Source organism: Apteryx rowi, unplaced genomic scaffold (genome assembly GCF_003343035.1).
Source record: "Apteryx rowi isolate R43461 unplaced genomic scaffold, aptRow1 scaffold_466, whole genome shotgun sequence".
Classification (NCBI taxonomy): Eukaryota; Metazoa; Chordata; class Aves; order Apterygiformes; family Apterygidae; genus Apteryx; species Apteryx rowi.
In genome coordinates this window covers 21,161-41,281 of record NW_020450723.1, presented here as the reverse complement: position 1 = coordinate 41,281, position 20,121 = coordinate 21,161, and the positions used below count along the sequence as shown (strand labels likewise).

Here is a 20,121-nt window from a genome sequence, read left to right as displayed (position 1 = left end):
TGGCTTACTTTGAAAGAAACGTCTTACTTTGAAAGATATTTTTTCTTATGAACTTCTGTGGTCAGATTTTGAATTTTGTTCAGCACATATGCTGTTAGATTGTAAACTTCCTTGAAAAACTAACCATAGATGTTAAACAGTATAAACTGAGATGCTCAGCATCTTCTGTATTGTGTGATATTCCCTTGGTAATGAATTACCTCAATCGTTTCTTACTTAAATAGGAGCTTCTTGCAGAATCGAATTTCGGTGTGCTTTACAGATTCTTGTGGAGTAGGTACAACTAATAAGCTTTTCTCCTTGTTTTAGAAGGAGGAAATCTAACAAAAGGATCCTTTAAACCTTTCTTTTTGAAGTCAGTAAGAAATCTATATATGTAGGTCTTGCAGAAGGTCATTCTCAGATGTTTTTCTACAAATGAAGAAAATGAAAACATAATATTGCAGAGGAATTTTACCAGATTGACTTCACCACAGAGTCACACAGCTGCATATTCTAGGAGGTGGCAGCAAAGGCATGGGAACCTGTGGCTGCAGTTGAAGAAATGGTGGATAGTGGCTTTCAGGGAAAGGATCAATTTAGGCCTGTTTGAAGTGTTTGTGGGACCTACATTATGTGTCTTTATTGAATAGCAGAGGTTCTTATAAGTTCTTCATCAGCACTGTATCTTTTTAGGCCACATAAATAATGAGCAACAGAGTAAGAAATTCCATTAGCGGTTTCATGCTTTGATTGTTATAGTACTTGTATTGTCTTTTTTCTTTGTAGATATATTTGATATACAGATTATTTAATTTCATTCAATTTGCTAGGTTAAAATGCAGTGATGACCGTTTTGAAATGGATGCTTTCAGTAAATACATTTTTATTTCAGTGTCCCCTCACATGGCAAAGCAAGTGGGAAGGTCCAGAAGATCCTTTACAGTATCTTAGAGGACTTGTAGCTCGAGCACTTGCTATACAGGTAATTTTAAAGAGTCATTTTACCTCAGTACGTTAATGTTCAGTGACACAGTATATCGTGTGCATTACGCTATAGTAGACCTTTCTGAACTAAAGTCCCAAAGAGTTTTAGAAGTTGTGCAAAAAGGCTGGTAAAATTCAATGGATGGATGAATAACAAAAAGACTGCAGATCAAACAATTTGAAGTCAGTAACTTAAAATGCAGTCATTTTTATATTTACTTTATCACAATAGCTTTACATGCTAGATTTTAGTCATTGTTTTTTCTGACAAAAAAAAAGATAATTAGATTTATTTATCTAAATTTATCTTAAGAATTCTATCACATTCTTTATTCTGGTGTAGCCTCAGTAGTAACATGGAATATTCTTGTATAGAAAGGACAGGTTACGGTGAGATATCTAATAGTTTTTGACAAATTATGGTTTTATTTGATACTTGTTTTGACCAAATTGCTGAAAAAGAGTTCTCATTTATGCTTCAGTTAGTGTATCTATATAAAAATTCAAATTATTTTCAAGTTCTTTGCAAGATTCTTTTGAAAGGTGAAGCCTGAGTAAAAGACTAGGGTAAGCTGGGGAAAAGGTTCTGTCATTTTAGTCCTACACAGCAATGCTACTGTTTAGGTAGTAGGGTTCTTTCAATTCAATTTTTAAATGCAATGATTTTGAGAAGAGTACTGTTTTCTTTGGCCAAATGTAATCTGTTTCTCCCAAATGTGGCTTCAAAATCTTATCTTTAATTTTATCTTTAATTTCTATACTGTTTGCATTAAAAGAAAGCCCAAGTGAAAAGTGAACTGAACAACAAATCACTTTAAAATGTCGATTTATTTCTAGTTGCAGCATGACCTGTAGGTTTTGCTTTTTCAGATTGTATCATATAGCCTGACATGTATTTGAAAGGGCACATGACTCTAGAAGATGTTCTTAAATTAAAATGTTAACATGAGTCACTTAACTTTTATGTTTCATGTAGGCATTAAATATTGCTCTTGAGTGTTCAGTTGACAGAGGACTAGACTATTAAATATTTTACAGAAGGGGAGTGCATAGGGTTAAAGGTACGGGTAAGATAATAGAAATTTGTGCAGAGATGCAGAACTATGAATCTATATACATATATATTTGTATGTATGTTTCTGTATGTATATATGTATGAGATATAATTAAGTCCACTCTGTGATTCAATCAGGTTGAAAGATACAGTATATCTGGGAGTCAGTCATCCATCCTTTTTGTCTGCTGATTGCAGCTTTTGGCATATGCAGGGTCATACTTGATGATCAGACTTAGCAGTTCATTGTTTCTACTGATTCAAAGATTTGTGTTCTTGCTTCTGAGCAAAATCTGATCCTTTACAAGTCTCTTTAATGTTGTGAGTCTGCTGCAGCTTGTCCCTTGCTTTCTTCAAACTTTAAACAAGCTGTAATAATATTTTGCTTCATGTCAGCAATGGAGAGTTTTAGCTTTCCATTCTACCTGACCAAGACTTTTTTAGTTCATATTTTATCTGCTTTTATATCCTGCCATAAAAGCTCAAATGGATATGAGGGGAAGGACTTATTTTTGTTTTGGTGACCTAACACATTCAAAGGTTAAATAAAACTTCATTGTCAGTACCTATTCTTTGTCTTTGTCCATTTTCAAATTCTTCCCAAGTTTATTCACCACCTGTTTTGGGTGTTAGTAATCATATTTTAAGAAAATAATAGGAATTTTTAACAAATAATTTTAACTACGTGTGCATTTGAATGTAACTCACAAGTCAAATTACCTATAAGCAATACATTCATCAGGTAATGAATCTATGAGGAGGAGTTGAATTGCAGCACTAGAAATGTTGGCATGAACTTTTTGCCTTAACTTTTTGAGAATTGTATGTTACCCAATTTTCTCATAGTCATGAAGAATAGAGGAAGCAATTTTTACAAACTTGTATTCATTGTAATGATAAGTACTATAGCATGACTTGTAGAAGTATATTAGATCATCATATCAATGTTAATCCTAAGATACCAATTTGTAGGAGGCTAAGATAATAGGCATGTGTATACCTATGAACATAATGTTATTAGCTAAATTTATTATGATTGACACCACCATTAATTTAAGATAGCTATACAGAATAGTTATGTATATGTTTCCACCTAAAATAAAGACAAATATAATATGTTCAGTAATCCAGATATTGTAGGAGGAAAGACTTTTCCTAAACATGGATTAGGGAAGAGTGGAGGGAGGTAGAGAGAGAGAGGTGATGTGGAAGAGAGAGCATACTTAAGTATCTAGGGTGGATGTTGTAGGATCTTGTGAACAAGGGCAGATAAGTGGCCTTAAGAAAGGCACAGAGAGAGGCCTTTTGAATCTGGATCCTGGCTGAAAAACATCATGGTTGCAAGCAAGGAAACTAGATCTTTTTTTTTTTATTATTTCTTTCTTTAATACTTGAGAAAGGAGGGCTGGCACGTTCCTGGACACAAACAGAATTCCATCACAGATTGCCAAATTGATTATCAATCCCCACCCCCTCCGGCCCTGACTGTCCTAATACCTTATCAGACTCTGAATTTTGGTAGCAGTTCTGTCAAAAAGGATGAAAGCATGAAAGCATACTATTAAACTCAAAGTAGCTTTACTACTGTATGTGCTATTGTATTTTCTAGTTATTCCACAAATAGTACTGTTTTCATCAATGAATCTTTTATTTCCTTTAAAGACCATTTTTTATAGCCTATGTATATTATGTGAGATAATAACTCATTGTAAACTTTTGTCAAATTTTGCTCACCCAACAGTCAGGTATAACTTTGAGATCTATTTTGTTGCCAGTTTAGGCATCCCAGAGAACTAAAATTACATTTTTTTTTACTATATATATCCATACATCTTTTACTCTAAGTATACTCTATTGTGTTTCTATTCCTATTTTTAATTGTCTTCTTAGATCCAAGACCTCAGGCATCCATTTTGGTTCCTTGTTAAATTACTTATTGTCAGATTTCTAAAATGAATCCTCTATTAGAATGAGAATATAATTTACTATGGGTCATTGTGTATATATTTGCACATATTAGTAACTCAAAGTACTGTTATATTTGGAGCAGTGCATATACTTCCCTTCTTAAACTGGCTGTCATCTTTCTTGCATAGTATTTTAGATATCACAAGAATTATCTTGATTTGGAATTTACTCCAGCAATCAAGAGTATTATCGTTTTCAGGATAAGAGACTGCGTGTACCTTTTGTGAGAATGGTTCCTAATCCACATTACATTTCAGACTCCTGGAATACTTACACATTCATTTATTAGACATAGGTAACGAATTGCTTAGGTATAGAGAGCTAAGTACAAAGAGATACATACCCGTAAATCGAGGCACTTGTGTGTAGATCAAAAATAAATGGTAAAAGAAGAAGGGAAAACGAGAAGTCATTCTAATGGAGGTAGTGTAAAGTTGATAGAAAAATAGCCTTTGAAGCAAATAAGGGAAATATTTGTATTCCCCAGTTTTACAAGGGGATAAAACAGATTGTCCAGAGTCTGACAAAACCTGTTAGTCTAGAGTCTGACAGTGTAGAGGAGAATTTTTAGTTAAGGTAAATCATACAGAAGAGGTGTATATAAGCTAATAGGCAGACAAATAAGAAAGTCATTTATTTCAATTAATTAGTATCTAAGGGAACAGATTTCAGTTTGTTGGATACATTGAAAGGTTTTCCCAGTTTCTTCTCTGAGATGATGTGACAATAATTTTTTTAGGAGGGACAGATCTTCTATTACCTCCAGGCAAGAAATAGAGAGCAGTTATTTTGGAACTTGATTAATGCAATCTTGTCCAGTGGGATATGAAGAAGATTACTGTGAACATTAGTTATGACGGTTAGGTGATTTCTTGACATTACTTTTCCCCCATATTTTTCTATAGATGTTCTAAAGAAACCATCTAATGGATGTTTCTAGTGTATTCATAAGATCTTTGTTATACAAACTATTCACTTTGACTAATGCTTATTTTTTCTTTATTTTTTCCTGTAGAAGAAAGCTCAGATTTTAAATAATAAAGTGTAAAAATATGTAGCAAGAAGAGATACTGCTGGTACAGGTGTAACTTGATCATTTAACTATGTGTGGCAATGATAACTGTTATTTTCAATTGTACCTTCTCTGTTTCTGACTTCTGCTTTTATTCAGTTGTGCGTAAACTGCATGCCATTTTCTGCAGTTATGAGAATTTTCTTTAAATAGAAAATTGAGATTAGAGTGCAAGCTTCTGTATGGAGCACTCCTCCTATGCAAAGTGGAGATAATGTAGCAGAGTATAACAGGATGAAATTTGTGTTAGGCAACAGTAATAGATTATTTAAAACTGAGCATATTCAAAAAGTTTTTATTTCCATATATTCCCCCAGTCAGCTGTTGACAAATGTACTGCATTATATTATTATAACAATAATCTTTCTCTGTCATTGTTCAAACTACTGACAGTCTTATGCACATAGATTACTTACTATGTAAAGTTATGATAAAATCAGTTACAATTTTTAAAAACTAATTTACTGTAGGAGAGAGATTTATTAAGGCAGAGCTTTACAGTACAACTTTAACTGCATCCATAAGCAGTAAATTCTGTTGATTTTTTTGTCAGTGACAATAGAAATTAGTGATAGATGACAGAATATTGGCTATTATCTTTTTAAATCATTTTTGATATTAAATATATAATACTGTTGCATATGATGCACTTCTTAATGATAAATTATCAGACTGTTTTACTCCTCGAGAAGCTAGTGAGATCACATCTGAAATGCAATTTATACCTTTTTATTCTTACATTAATTTTACCAGGTAATGTTGATTATTTCTAATTATGCATTTCAATTTAATCATATTTTCCTTAAATATTACTCCAATTCATGTTTATGCATGTTACACCAAGGGTTTGATTTGCCTCAATTATTTTTAATTAACTTTCCTTTTTTATGACTTTTCATTATTGATTTTATAAATGTAATTCTTCATTAGTTACTTATAGCTTTAGCTTTTAAGGGATTTAATAAAGGCACATAGATTTTTTCATCACTCTGGGAACTTTCTTCAGATTTATATTTCAATAAAGGTCCTATTGGTTTAGTTTTAACTGGTTTAGTTTTATATGACCAACTCCATCATCATAATGTTTTTTCATAGAGTTACTCATACCTCTACCTTGTTTCTTGCACTATCAGCTATTGACTTTTACCTTCACCATTGGAGATATTGCAATGTCACAGCTGTACTAAGAGTTTGCATCTAGTAAGGATGTAGTAAGTGTACACTTAGGTTATTAGGTAAGGGCTGCATTGTCAAGATGTTTGCTGCCAGTGCAGAAAATAATAAAAGTAACTGCTTTGTTTTAAGAATTGAACAGGGATGGGAAGGAACCCAAAATATAGTCCAGATGGTAGAAATATTATGGTAGAATTTACAGACGTGTAAAGATTTTCTGAGAACATTAAACAGCAACAGCCTGAAAAGTAACAGGTGTTTCATTTTCTTAGAGCTCAGTTTGCTCAGTAAAAGTAAAATAATAAAAGGAAGTCTGCACATTTAAAGTGTTAATAAATCAGTATATGCAAAATGCTGTAGAGCTAACAGCAGACCAGTCAAATGCAGGATGAGTATCAACATTGAAAAAAATGTTTCAGGTCAACAAATTAAAACTTACTTTTTGTTTCCATAAGAACCAAAAAAGAGCTTAATTTGACTTCTTCCAAAGAAAAATTCCAATAAAACCTTTTTTTTAGAAGAAAATACTTTATTTCATTCTTTTGGGCTATGCTTTTTTTAAGTCATCTGTAAAAACAGCACTTCCTTTGGAATGGTTGTGTGGTGAGACAGCTTCTAGAAGGCTTATGACATACAGTGAAAATCAATACTATTTGATCTCTGAATCATAAATAGTACTTTCAGGGTTATAATTGAGGAAATGCTTTATGAGCACTGATTATATGAAAGCTTTTATTGAAAATGTTTGTGTCTATATAGTATTAATAATATAGTATAGTATAAAGTTATCTTTCATGTTTTCTCAGAGACTTGTATGTATCTCTCTGTGAGTTTGTTCCCTCTTTTCCACCACCATCACAAATGAAATATAGGCAGGTAATATTTAATTTCAATGTCCTTAGTATAAGGTTTTTGCTATTTTACTTCTCTTTTACTTTTTGAGGTAGAATGGCTGTGTTTTTGAATGCTTAGAAAGTCTGTGCATCGGTTTTGTCCATAAACTCCCTGAAGAGATAGATTGAATACCTGAGGTATGAGGTTTGAACTCTTGGAAACTGCATGCTAAAGCTACTGGCAAACTTTCTGGAGATAGGGGAGAAAAGATTCTTCCTTCAGACCCAAGGCATCTAGGCAAAGAGTTTAAATTTTCTTTCATTGGTAACAGGCAAGGAGACTGCATTTAGTAAGCCAAAGCCAAGTCCCCTTGGTTTTCACTGAGCTCAAGAACTCTGAGGACCAGACTATAAATCAGGCTTAATGCAACAGTAGATGATATGCAGATAAAATTGAGGAATAGAAGAAAAAAAAATTAGATTCCCTATATATCTTGTTAAAATTCTTTGGGGGTGAGTGGGGTGGTTCCAGAAAATTTATTGAAATTTGAGACAGTATTTGGACAGGTCACCAGTGATGGCTTACTTGAAATGCTCAGTTTGTTAGGAAAAAGTGGGCATCTAGAAGGCTTCTTTAAAACACAAGGAAAATCTAAACAGAGATTGGGAGTCGCTGTGAAAAATATGTAAGGTTTTGAATTCCGTATTTGTTGGATTTCTTATTGTTGGATTCATTGCTTTCTCTCTAATATCGTCAAAAATCTAGGAACTTAATATTTACGAGACAGCTAAATTAGGATTAAAATATATATTACATTGTGTCCTGCAAATTATCAGTTTGCCATTCTATAGATATTATGCTCTCAGCTAAAATTTCCTGAACAAATGTCTTGGTTAACATGATATTATTTTTGTTACAAAAACCTACTTATGAGTCTTCCTTGTGGTACCTTGTTATAACAGGTAAATTTATAGTACAATTTTGCATTGTTCACAGTGGAGGGCTGGTCTGTTATTTTTTTTGCTCAGTACATGCTAGTCTTGCATTTATGTTTTAGAGGTCCTACATTTCTGTGTGACCTGTTAAAAGGTATGTGAGAAGAAAAAAGGGTATTCTGGGTCTATTTGAACAGCTGTTGCCAGAGTGGCAAAGCAAAAATAGGAAAGGGGAAGACAAGGAAATGCTGCTTCAAATCAAGAAGCTATGACTGAACAGTAACATGTTGCACAGGAAAAAAGATCTTTGGTAGTACTTCCTTCATATTATGAGGAGAGATTATATTTTTTCAAAAGGACACTAACTTCATGCCCTAGCATGTGGTTCTGGACATTTGCAGGGACAGAGCAATCCTTCAAACACGTGCTAAGGGAAGCTTAATCTAGCGGACTGAAGGTGCAGGGGATTCCTCCTTTCCTGGCCAGCTGGGATGAGAGCTTAGTCTCAATCCCCATTTTCCAGGGCCTGCCAGGCTCACATACTGTGTACAGACATGGCCCTTCACAAACAGACAGTCACAGAGAGGAGGACAGTACTTTTACAGGCACCCATGTAAACACAGACAGCACAAATAGTCCTATCTTACTTCTAAGGTTTGCTGCTCAAAGAAAACCCTCTTCATGGGTGCCTGATAGCTAGCTCCTGGGTTTTCAGTCTCTCCATTGTCTGCCTTCCAATCCCTCAGGCTCTGCAGCCTCCCAGACGTGGATTGATTTTACTATTGGTTTCCCCCACTCCCTAAATAGAGAGCACACTTACAGAAAAAATAATTAAAAATAGAGCTTACTAGAAAGATAAGGCAGACTATGGGGATCAGGTGCAAGGTTGGCCAAACAGGTGTACTGACTAACAGCCTCCTTACACATGACCTGCCTCTTTCATACCCCTTCTCTCTATCTTCCCATGCTTGTTTGTCCCCGATCTACCTTGATCCCTCCCTTTCCCTGCCTTTGACCCTTCCCATAAACATCCTGTAATAAATTTTATACAGTCCTAAAATTCTCTCATTTAGTCCCCAAATCCACTCCCTCAGGCACTCCATAATAAGTCCTATACCCCTTTGCAAAATAGTCCCCCCTAGTTTGCGTAGCATTTCAGAGAGAGTTTCTTCTGGCGAATTGTCCTAGTGGATTTCACGGCAGGGACAATAGCTTCATCTTTTATGGTTTTGGGAATAGTTCATTCAGATGGATTAGGTTGGCCACATTTCCCACCTTGTCAGTGTTCCTCTCATTACTACCTCTGTATTTGAATAACTCTTATCCAGGTATCTGCACAATATAGAATACTTCAGATTTAACATTCTAATATTAAAGCACACAGATTCTTAAAAAGAAATTGTATTTTAAAACCACTCATTCCATTATTTTAAATCACCATTCAGAATGCTATGAAGTATCCACTTTATTCTGAAGAATTTTCTTTTTTCTGTCTCTTTTCTTGGCTTCCTGTCTTCAGCTCTCACAAATATCAAATCAAAAGTACAACTGCAGTCTAGCATTTTCTGCTAAAAAAATGAGTACACTGTGCAGTGCCTTAATTGGCTCCCACAGCTCTCATCATGTTGCAGCATGATTTCACTTTGTTCAGCCTTTATCAGCCAGGATACAACTTTCAAGAATTTTTTTCTAAATTATAGCTGCTTCATAAAAATAGGAAATTTGTAAGTATCAGAATAAAAATTTAGATGTTTTCTTTCTCTCCCATGGAATAGGTTAGGATCCATGTTTGAAGCACTTATAGATACTACTGTTATATTCTGGCCCTCTTTAATCACTGTTTCAGTTACATTGTATAAATTTAAGTAGTGGCCTGTACAGGGTAGTAGTGATTTATAGATATTCTGTCCAAAGAGGAGGTCTGAGAGCCATGTTTCATTGTGCCACAGAATGTAAGATGAGAGTTTGTGGCTTTTGTAGGTCATAGGAATTTCCCCACTGAAAAAAAGTCTAGCTTGTAACGAAGCTAAAATGGAAGCTGAAACATTTCCTATGCTCAGAGAATTCACATACTGCTGTGACTTACAGGAAGCTGTGTTGATGCATGGGTGTGAAGGTGGAAAGATTCCTTAAGTTTTCTTCAAATTAAGTTTTCTTCTTTTCTCCAATGCAAGACCTTATTTTTCAGAAGTGGTGAAATCTCTCCTTTCTATTGCTTGCATCCTTTTGGTTTCCTTGTGAATTATTGAAGTTTAATCCCAATGAAGTTTAGATCCCCTGTTAACTGAGGCATCTACAGGCTTTTCTGTAAACTTTAGCCTGAAGTGTGTTTTGAAATGTAATCTGTTCTAACAGAATTCAGCTCCTGTTGATTAAACTCTCAAAAGTCTAAACCTATTTTGTTAAAATTTCTTCTTGAAAGTAGAAGTTCAATTGAGAAGCATCCTTTATCACACCATTAAATAGTCATTCAATTCTGTGATTTTAGGAAATTGATTGCAGAAGATTATCATGCTTAAAAAGATTTTTATAAGCATTGCATAAAAAAGAAAAGCCCAAGTCATTGTCTGTATGCACATTCTGAGAAATTACCATATTTTCAAAGAAACTGATCTTTTTTTCACCTTAGTTAATTCAAAAGAACTAGATTTAGTGTTCCGTGTTTCTTCTGGGGATGCAAGTTACTATTTATATACTCCATAACTTACAAGAAACTGTACCATATATCATATATGTCTGTGATTTAAAGCTGTAGTTTGTATACATTATTTAATCTAATAAAAATAATTAACATTCATTGATTTTCTCTTTAAGCTGCTATATACATTTTCATTGTACAGGAAGATAACTGAAGAGATACAGCAATCCATTATTAATAAACTGTATGCATTTATATTATTAAATTTAAAGTGTAGACTGCTCAATTTTGAATAACATTTTTCACTGTATCTTCCTCCTTCATCTTGGACAAATCTGTGCTGCAAAAGATAAGGCACAGAGCAAAACTGATAGTCTTGTCTGACAAAATCTCTAGTGAAAAAGGTTAATTACAATAGTGGTAGTCGAAAGGGCTTTTCTTAATATTTGCATATGAAAATGATTGCCCTTATGTTATGCTTTCAAATCCTTTGATAATATTGAATTCTAGACATTAGTAAATGAGAAAGCTGCAACAAATGCTAATATAGCAATTTGTAGATATGTTCCATCAATCTGCATTTCTTTTTTCAAGTACAACTCGGTTGCACTAACTTGATCTTCTTCTGATTATCATTGTATTGACACAAATATTTGGTCTACTACTAATCAGTAATTTATTGAAAATCATTCAGTGTTTTATTTATAATTTTGATTTCATATTCATATATACATAGAAATAATTTTCTTACAGTAGTGAGACAGCTTTGTAACTAAAAATAGATTTGCTCATGATTCTGTTTTGAATGGTACATATTTTGATGGGAATTGGTTGGCTGAGAAGTTTACAAAATATCTCATCTCTTGACTTGAGATTTTAACTGGTCAAGATCAATAGTAATATGGTATAACTATTCTCAGATAGTATTTTCAGATATATTTTAAAAAAGGAATCCCACTATTTAATAGAGACACATTGCCATTCAACAAGCAAGCATCATTGCTAATTAGCAGTCTAGTTGACATTTCTTTGGGGAAGGCAGAAATGTAGCTGCATATTGGCCTTGCTCTTTTTGAAGGAGATTCCATGTGGTGGAATTCAAAAAGATAACATAGTTTCATATTGTACTCCTGTACAGATATAAAGAAGATTTAAAATTTCAGAGCTCTCATTCAGAATTTAGTTTGTGAAGAAGAAGTTGTATTTCATGAAAGTAAGTCTTGGCTAAATCACCTGTTGTGTGTGCAGTACTTCAACTCTGGGGAATTCATATTCAAATGAAGTTACTAATGCAGGTTGCAGGGGCACTTAGCCACTCTGTTATTATGACTATATATTAAAATTTCATTAAACAGAGGTAGTGTCATCCAACAGACTGGGGTTTTTTTGTTTGTTTTAGTACAGTTCTTGGTGTGGTCCTTGTCCCTGAATGTTGGGCAAGCTACGTAATTGTGAAAAATGACTTGAGTCAAAGGAAGACAGTTCTTAAAAGTGATAGAAGGCTTAGATCCCAAATTTAGGCATGTAAATGATATGCCTAAAGGTAGGAGGGTTAAATACCCTACTGTTCTATAGCGGGTTTCCCAGTCTATTTAACTGAATAATATAAATAGTGAATTAATTAGAACATGTGCAATAACATGGAGGAAAATGCCAAAGAACCTGTTTACAGACAGTGATATTTTTATATTGTTAATTCCATATGGTCAACTGTGAACTAGGAGAGTTGTTATGATCTGTTAGAATCCTCTATGGAATTTGATCTGTCCGTCTCGGCTTGAGTTTCAAATTCCCATCAGGTTTCTACTGATGTAGTCTTCTATATCCTTTTTCTTATATGTACTATGTAATTGTCATTTTCCATGTAATTTCTAATATTTCATGATCCCATACAATAAATTTAATCAACTGAACTTATCTGCATAGCAGGTAAAATGTAGTAAATAATTCAGAATTAAAATAAATACTGTTCATTATTCAGATATTTAGCTTATCAAGTTACTAGAAAAAAAAGATTTATTCAGTCATTTATATTAATGTGTTTCATTTTCATCAGATTGCGGAAGTCAAAATTGATGGTCTGAATATATCAACAGAAGAATCTATCAAGTAAAAAATACAGTCAGATGTTAGTAGAATAAATGATGTGTTGCTTATTAACTGTAAATTTGTTAAAAATATATGTCATCCATGATATTGTAGAAATGCAGAATTCTTAATGACCTTATTAAAGGTCAAGGGGAATTATTATTTCTTCCTATTCTGTACTTTTGAGTCCGTATATGAAGTGCTTTCTCCAGTTTGAGGCTCTTAAGTTAAAAAAAAAAAAGGCCATTGCCAAACAGGAGCAAGTCCAGTGGGAGGTCACTAACATCCTTAGTAGCTAGAACAAATGAAGTGTAAGGACAGGCTGAGAGAGCTGGGTTTGTTCAGAAGAGAATGCTAAAGGAGATCATATTGCTTTTTTCAACTCCTAGTGAAGGTGTTGTAGAGAAGGCTGACCAGACCTTTTGTTAGGTGCACAGAGATAGGACAAGAGGCAACAAGCACAAATTGCAGCAATCGAAGTTCTAATTAAATATAAGGAAAAATTTCTTCACAATGAGAGTAGTCAAACATTGGAACAGGTTGCCTAAAGAGACTGGGGAATCTCCATCCTTGGAGATATTCAGACCTAGACTAGACAGGGCCCTGAGCAATCTTATCTGACATTGAAGTTGGCCCTGCTTTTAGCAGGGATTGGGACAGGTGAATTTCAGAGGCCCCTTCTAACCAAAATTCTTTTATGATTTTATGATTTAGAACCTCTCCATTGTACCTTGTTGGGTTTTTTACATATTTCATTTAAAAACTCATTTTTGACTGCAGCACCAACTAATTTTGAAAAAGGGACTCCCTGTTTTTTGCACAGTTGCTGCTAAATTGGCTGCAGTACCATGACGTAACCTGTTTTTGAAAGGGTCGTCCAATTAGTGGCTCAGAAAGGATTTTTCTCTAATTAATCAATCACTTGAGTTCTTAATTTATAATTTTTGTTTAAAAGTGTCAAATCAGCTCTCATAAATATGCACTCAATTTGTACCACTTGGAAGTTGTACTTCTCCTAAGCATTAAATATTTAACAAAAAATACCTAGCTGTGTTCTAGTTATATGCCTTGAAAAAATCAAATGTTTCATGTATTAGTTAAGCATATATGTTGGCCCTCACTAAGATCAGTGAAGAGGAAACAGATGCAAGCTGCAACAAGAGAAATGCTGCTTAGACATACAGAAGAAATAAATCATGGTGAGGGTGGTCAGACACTGGAACAGGTGGGCTGGAGAAGGCTGTGGAATCTCCAGCATTGCAGATATTTAAAATATCACTGAACAAGCCCCTGAGCAGCCTAATCTAAGTTGGCCCTTCTTTGAGGGTGGGGAGTTGGACCAGAACATCTCCATAGGTCTTCCAACTCTAATTATTCTATGATTGTATGATAAAACACTTTAAAATTTTATAGAGTAGGTACCAAAATCACTTTAAAACTTCATGCAGTAGTTAACCAAAATCACATAGACATTATTGCTGCCAAATATTTTTTTGAATGAGTTATGTGTATAACACAAATCATTTTATAACCAATAATATTGAATTTAAAAATAAGAAAACAAAAATGTGTTTAAAATAAAAACCAAAAATGCATTCTCTTTAATAAAAACTGGAATATTTTTCCCTAAATTACTCTATCATGTCTGTTTCTCCAGGTTGCTTCCTGAGAACAGGTTTGAAATGAAGTCATGCTATGCTAGTTCTCTTCAGCATGCTCTTAGCAGGTTCTTAGTATTGCACATTATTGCTTTTGAAAATTTTCATATTATATCCTGGTAAGATATTAGGATATGGGTAGGGGAGGTGAGTTACATTTTCTTTTTGTGGCCATCTTCATCCAGTCCAGGATTGGTGTTATGTATGTTAGGAAGGTACAATAGTGAGGGCTAACTAGCTGTTGATGTTATACAAACAGTATTTTGATGATACAAGAAAGAAGTAGTGAACACAAATCAATGATACATCTATTTTCTATTGATTCTTTGGCATTTAATCTCTACTGGAACTGCGCTGGCTATGACTGTGACATTGTGAGTGTTCTTAAATTACACATACAAGGTGACATTTCACCAGTCTGTTTTGTTCTGTGGTAAGGTTTCCCGAAATTTCATTCATTTAATGTGTGTAACATGGTAAAAAAAAACCCAAAACATACAATAATATTCAGACTGTTCCAGATCTGTCTTTTTTTCAGCTTTCCAGGATCCTAGCACTGTCCCACCTGGAGAGATATCTAGTACTAAGTAAACACATGCCAGGTAGTTTTGCCCTCAAATGTAACAGGACAGCTAAAAGAGATCTTGCATTCAGCCTACAGCCTGGATGATCAGCATGTTCTGTTGGGGTTAGCTACAATAGAAAAAAATCCTTTCCTGATTTAGAAAAGGCTTTGTGGGCTACAAATAGCTTATAAGCTGTAGCTGGGGTACCTTTACTCTAAATGCTTTGGCTTTACTATGTAGATGAAACATCGATCCATACCAGATTATTATACCAACTTAAAAAAAAATGTTTTGTCTACACTAATTTATACTTGGTTCAATAAACCGTTTGATAGTCTGAGCAGAAATCTCATAGTGCAGTGTTCTGCTCAGTGGAGTCTAGGAGCTTTAACATCAGCCAACATGGTATGTCCCAGGATGCTGTGGCACAAGACATGGCCATGCAGTTATTTAGTTCCTTTGTTTAGTGTGGGGTGCATCAGCCACTGTTCCTGTTCTGTGATTTCTTTTTCCTTGCAGAAGAAGAAATTTCCCTTTTTTCATTGTAGGGTATTATGGAGTATGTATCCCATACAAGTAAACAATTTCTTATTAAAGTGCTTTATTTCGTCCAGTAAACACTGCATGCATATCTGGGAGTTAGATTAGTCATGACTGGGAAAAGGCATAATAGTATAGAAAAGGTTTTTTTACACAGGTGTGGTTGAAGGATTTTCTCTATATTGTGGCAGCCTCAAGAGAGGGTCTTAACAGAAAATAAATAACTGTGATAACTGTCACAATAAACTGGTAAGAAAAAGTACAAGAGAGTGATGTCTGTCATCCAAGGTATCATTGTTTCAGAAGAGGAGCAAGGACTGTGAGGGAGATGCTAAATGGAAATTCTAGATCTCATGGGTTCTTAATCAGGGAAGATGAACCATTAGCAACAAAGGAAGCAATTCTATGCTGGCTCCCCTTATCTTAACGCAGCATTCAAGGTGGTACTATAGAGCAATTTACTGCTGTGCATCCCATCATTAGTAGTGCCTAGTATATTGAGTATTCTGTATGCCTGTTTCACCACACCTGCACCAGCACACCTGTATACAGTTCAGTACCGCCCTACTCCAGACTTTGGCAAAGGAATTATGACTGACACAGTCCTGACTCCTCCTAGGATTTATGATAGGTGGTCTTGTCTGTTATCCATTAATGAGTGTTATGTGCGTCTTCCTTGTCCTGCAGCTCCATATCACTGGAGGTGGGAAGTATGATCATAATCTCTTCCAGGAGTGGAGGACATTGAAATTTCTTTGAATAGTTGTCACTGTTGCTCTGTACATCTTGTAATTCCTGGTTCTACCATGGAATAGTTCCAGCTCTTACCCATCTTTACCCACATACACTTTGCACAATTGCAAATACAGTCTAGCACTTAATAGCTGATATGTTTAGTTGGGGATAAAGAAAGGAGTTGAAAGCCTAAAGCAAAGGAGTATTGCCTAATTAGATTCTTTGTTTAATGGTAATATAGGAAATGTTTTAAAGTTGATGCTTACGATGTGCTAATCTATAACCTGTTAGTATGATATTTAAAATGAATAACTTCTCTAATACTTACAGTTCTTATGCAGTCATCATTTTGCTATCCTTATTGAATGTAGGAAAGAGCAATTCATAGAAAATTAAGTTCCTGTCTTGATAAAAATAAATTTAAACAGTAACTGAAATGAGATCACATTTTTGCTCATGCTAATGCTAATGCTTCTGTTAGCTGTGCCTTACTGCGCATCTGCTTCTGGCACATTGTTAGCTAGCATGTTGATCCTAATGGACTCAGAATTTATATGCTCAAACACTGTGCTATCATGTTAGTATCCAGACTTACTAAACAAACATGGAGCTTCTGAGGCATATCAAACTGAAGTGAAGAATTAGTATTTTCTTTAAAGCACTGAACAGTTTTGGTCTAAACACTCTAAAATAACAAAATGAAATTAGAAAAATATTTTAAAGAAAAATAAATTTATGTCTCCAAATTTAATTCCTGTATGATTTACCATTGAAAAGATAGTATGCACACCTTATCATATACGTGAAATACTGCAGTAGTCATATGTTCATTTAACTACAGTATCTCAAGGATTTCACATACAAACAAATTACTTCAGGAGAGCAAATCATCATATGCCAGTTGCTGCTGGGTAACTACGTGTTACACCCTCTGTGCTCAGTGCCAGAAAAAATTCTCTGTTTCATTTCCTTGCATTAAAACACAAGTATTCTAGCTTGCATTTGCCATGAAATGACACAGGCTTAAGCACATACCTATGGAGCAGCTGCTGCATTGTGAAGGAACACAGGACTCCAACATAACTGTTTAATTGACCTGTGCTTAATCTAAACTCTGGTTAACTGAATACTTGCTCCCTTAGCATCATTACTCACCATTGTTTGCTGTTGGACTTATCTGAAATCCTTCATTTTTTTTTCTAATAACATTCAATCCATCCAAAACCAGTGCAATCAGAAATGTACTATATGATTTCTGGCTAGGCATATTCATATAATACTGAAAACAGTTTTCTGTATAGGCACAAAAGTGAAATCACTTCTGTAGTGATTTATATGATTTTCAGTAAAAGATTTCTTCTGGGGCCACACCAAGGGGAAAATACTGTAGAAGCAAATACATTTGGAATGAATTAAAACAGGTGAAGGAAAGTACTTGGTTCATTGTAGAGGAATTCTGTGAATGTAAAGCTGTATAAATGATAATGTGAAAATCCAGCAGCCCCTTTTTTTTCCTTCCACTGTTCAATATAAGGTACTGAGTTTGTGTTGGGATTATAGTAGATAAGGAAAGCTTCTTCCTGAAAATGGAAAAGATGCTTCCTGGATATTAAGATACATGAAAAAGTACTAACTGAACCACCTGAGACGATGCTTACAGATCTATTTTTGTAAAAAAGAAAATCCTTTTATTATACCAAGAAGAAACTCACATTAATTAAAGTTTTAACATATTCTACTAGGAACTGCTTTGCAAAGCTCCTTTGGTATTGCTGATAAGTTTTGATACTATATTTATAATCATCATATGCTAAATTAATCTATCATGAACTGTTTAAACTTAAAATTCTAGCTTCATTGTAACTAAACATTCTAAGAAGGATTCTGGATATACTAAAATTGTGGTAGTTTAACAGTTACAAAGAAGAGTGCAGTATAGATTGTTGCTTTTTTATTTTGTGATATAAATGTTTTGGGGGGTATGACCTTTGGACTTGTAGACCACATTATTGGTATAATGGAAAGGCGTTCTTAAAAATAAGTTGCATGTTATTTCCAAGACAGTTAAACTCAGGAGGGAGCAGTAGGGAGAGCATGGATATTGTTCAGAGCCACAAAGAAAGAGGTAGCTAAGTTTTACACTGTCTTGGACCTGATGTAGTCTTTTCATTCAGCCTTAAATTCATTGAATTACTGTGATCCAGCTGGCAAGTGACACCTGGCAGGAAAAGCAACATTTTCTACTGAGCTGGTGATGGAAGAAGGTACTTCAGACTGAAATGCTACATGGTCATCCAAGATCAATAAGAAATCAAACAACTTTGCATCAATTTGACTACTGAAGTCAATGTATATCTTTACTGCAGTGGGGTAAGGGAGGGAAATGAAAATATTATAGCTGATTTGTTAAAGGATTTCTTCTTTTCAGGAAACATCACTTCAGTCTTTCCACAGCTCAGCTTGAGCCTCCTGCCCTTCACTGATCTATTCTAAGTGTTATGGCAGTGGCAGTGGATGTAATTGTGCCAACTGATACATTTAATAGAGTATGGTTGTCAGCTGAGACCATAGCAGTTCACTAACTTTCTGCCCCATAGTCATATAAGAGGAAAAGGATAATAAATATAAGAAAATTATTTATACGTCTGTGGTAAAATACATTTTATTAGCATTTCTATTGCATTTAAATATAAAATATGTATTAAACAGATGTGAAAGAGTTATGTCTTCAGCTTTATGTAGACCAGTATAGGTAGCAACTGCAAACTGGCTTTTGTAATCTAATGAAAGTTTTTGTTACTGTGAGTTTCCTAGTGCTACTTAATTGTATGAGTTCAGAAATTAATATCAGCCATACTGGCCTCTTAATTGGGTGGAACATAAGCATCTGTGTTCCTGACAGTATTATTCTTTAACAGTTAGAAGTTTATTTGATGACAAAAATAAAATGATTGTATTAAATGCAAATTGAAATGATTGTGATTACTTGTATTATACTAAGCAATTTACAAAATCTGTCCTAACCTGAATGCATAGTTACTGCTGTATGATAAAAGAGATGATTGTTGTTATATAAAGTCATTAAAAGAATCATGCAGACAAGAGCAATTAACTGTTTACATTTAGCTAGTGAAAGTGGAAAGCAAAAATCTAACTAAATCATAATCATTTGGTTTGAAGGCTCATAATTTGTGATGTGACGGGTTTAAAGGTCACCAATTAAATGTTTGACTATGGTAGAAACATTATGGAGCTGTGTTTGACAAAGAAAAAATCTAAAATTCATTGAGTGATATTTACATGTATTTTGGATGATTTGCTCACTGCTGAGACAATTTCATGGAATCTGTTAGTAATTCAGAGAATACAGTAAAATACTGTTCCGACAAGATACCTGGTAGGTATCTGCCTAAGGAAATCAAGAATATAGTCCATTTGGAATAAAAGATATTCATTTGTATATGATGGGCTGGTTTTGTTGAGGTTCCCTCCACTCTCCCAAGTTCTCTGGGTTTGGAAAAGAATCTTGCATAGTCTGTTTAAAATGAGAATGGAGCTTCCAAGTCCTACCTGGTCTAAAAGAAGACTTCAGAAGAAAATTTAGCAACCTTTGCTTCTTTAGTTTTGATGACAATGGTTTGTTACAAGGCTGTTGGAACACAGAGTGCATCCTTGATAAAGCAATAGAAAGTAAAAGAGTTACAGTTTTGTAGGTTTTGTGACTTAATAACACAGATGGCTTATAAAGATTGCAGAGCAAGGTGCAATACATGTATCTTTTCTCTTGATGCCACAAAATACAGTGTACTGATAGGAAATTCTGAGCTTGCCGCTCATAGTAACTGGCTTCATATCTGCATGTAAAAGAAGGTGAAAGACCTAGGTTGGATAATT

General features: G+C 34.4%; 1 protein-coding gene across 1 annotated transcript in view; it reads left to right on the top strand.

Annotated features, from left to right (window-relative positions):
- Window positions 1–20,121, top strand: part of DYNC2H1 (dynein cytoplasmic 2 heavy chain 1) — a 197,513-nt gene that overhangs the window by 159,891 nt on the left and 17,501 nt on the right. The window contains exon 85 of the mRNA XM_026077887.1: window positions 875–964. Within this exon, the coding sequence (XP_025933672.1) occupies window positions 875–964 (90 nt within the window). The remainder of the gene's footprint in view (window positions 1–874; window positions 965–20,121) is intronic.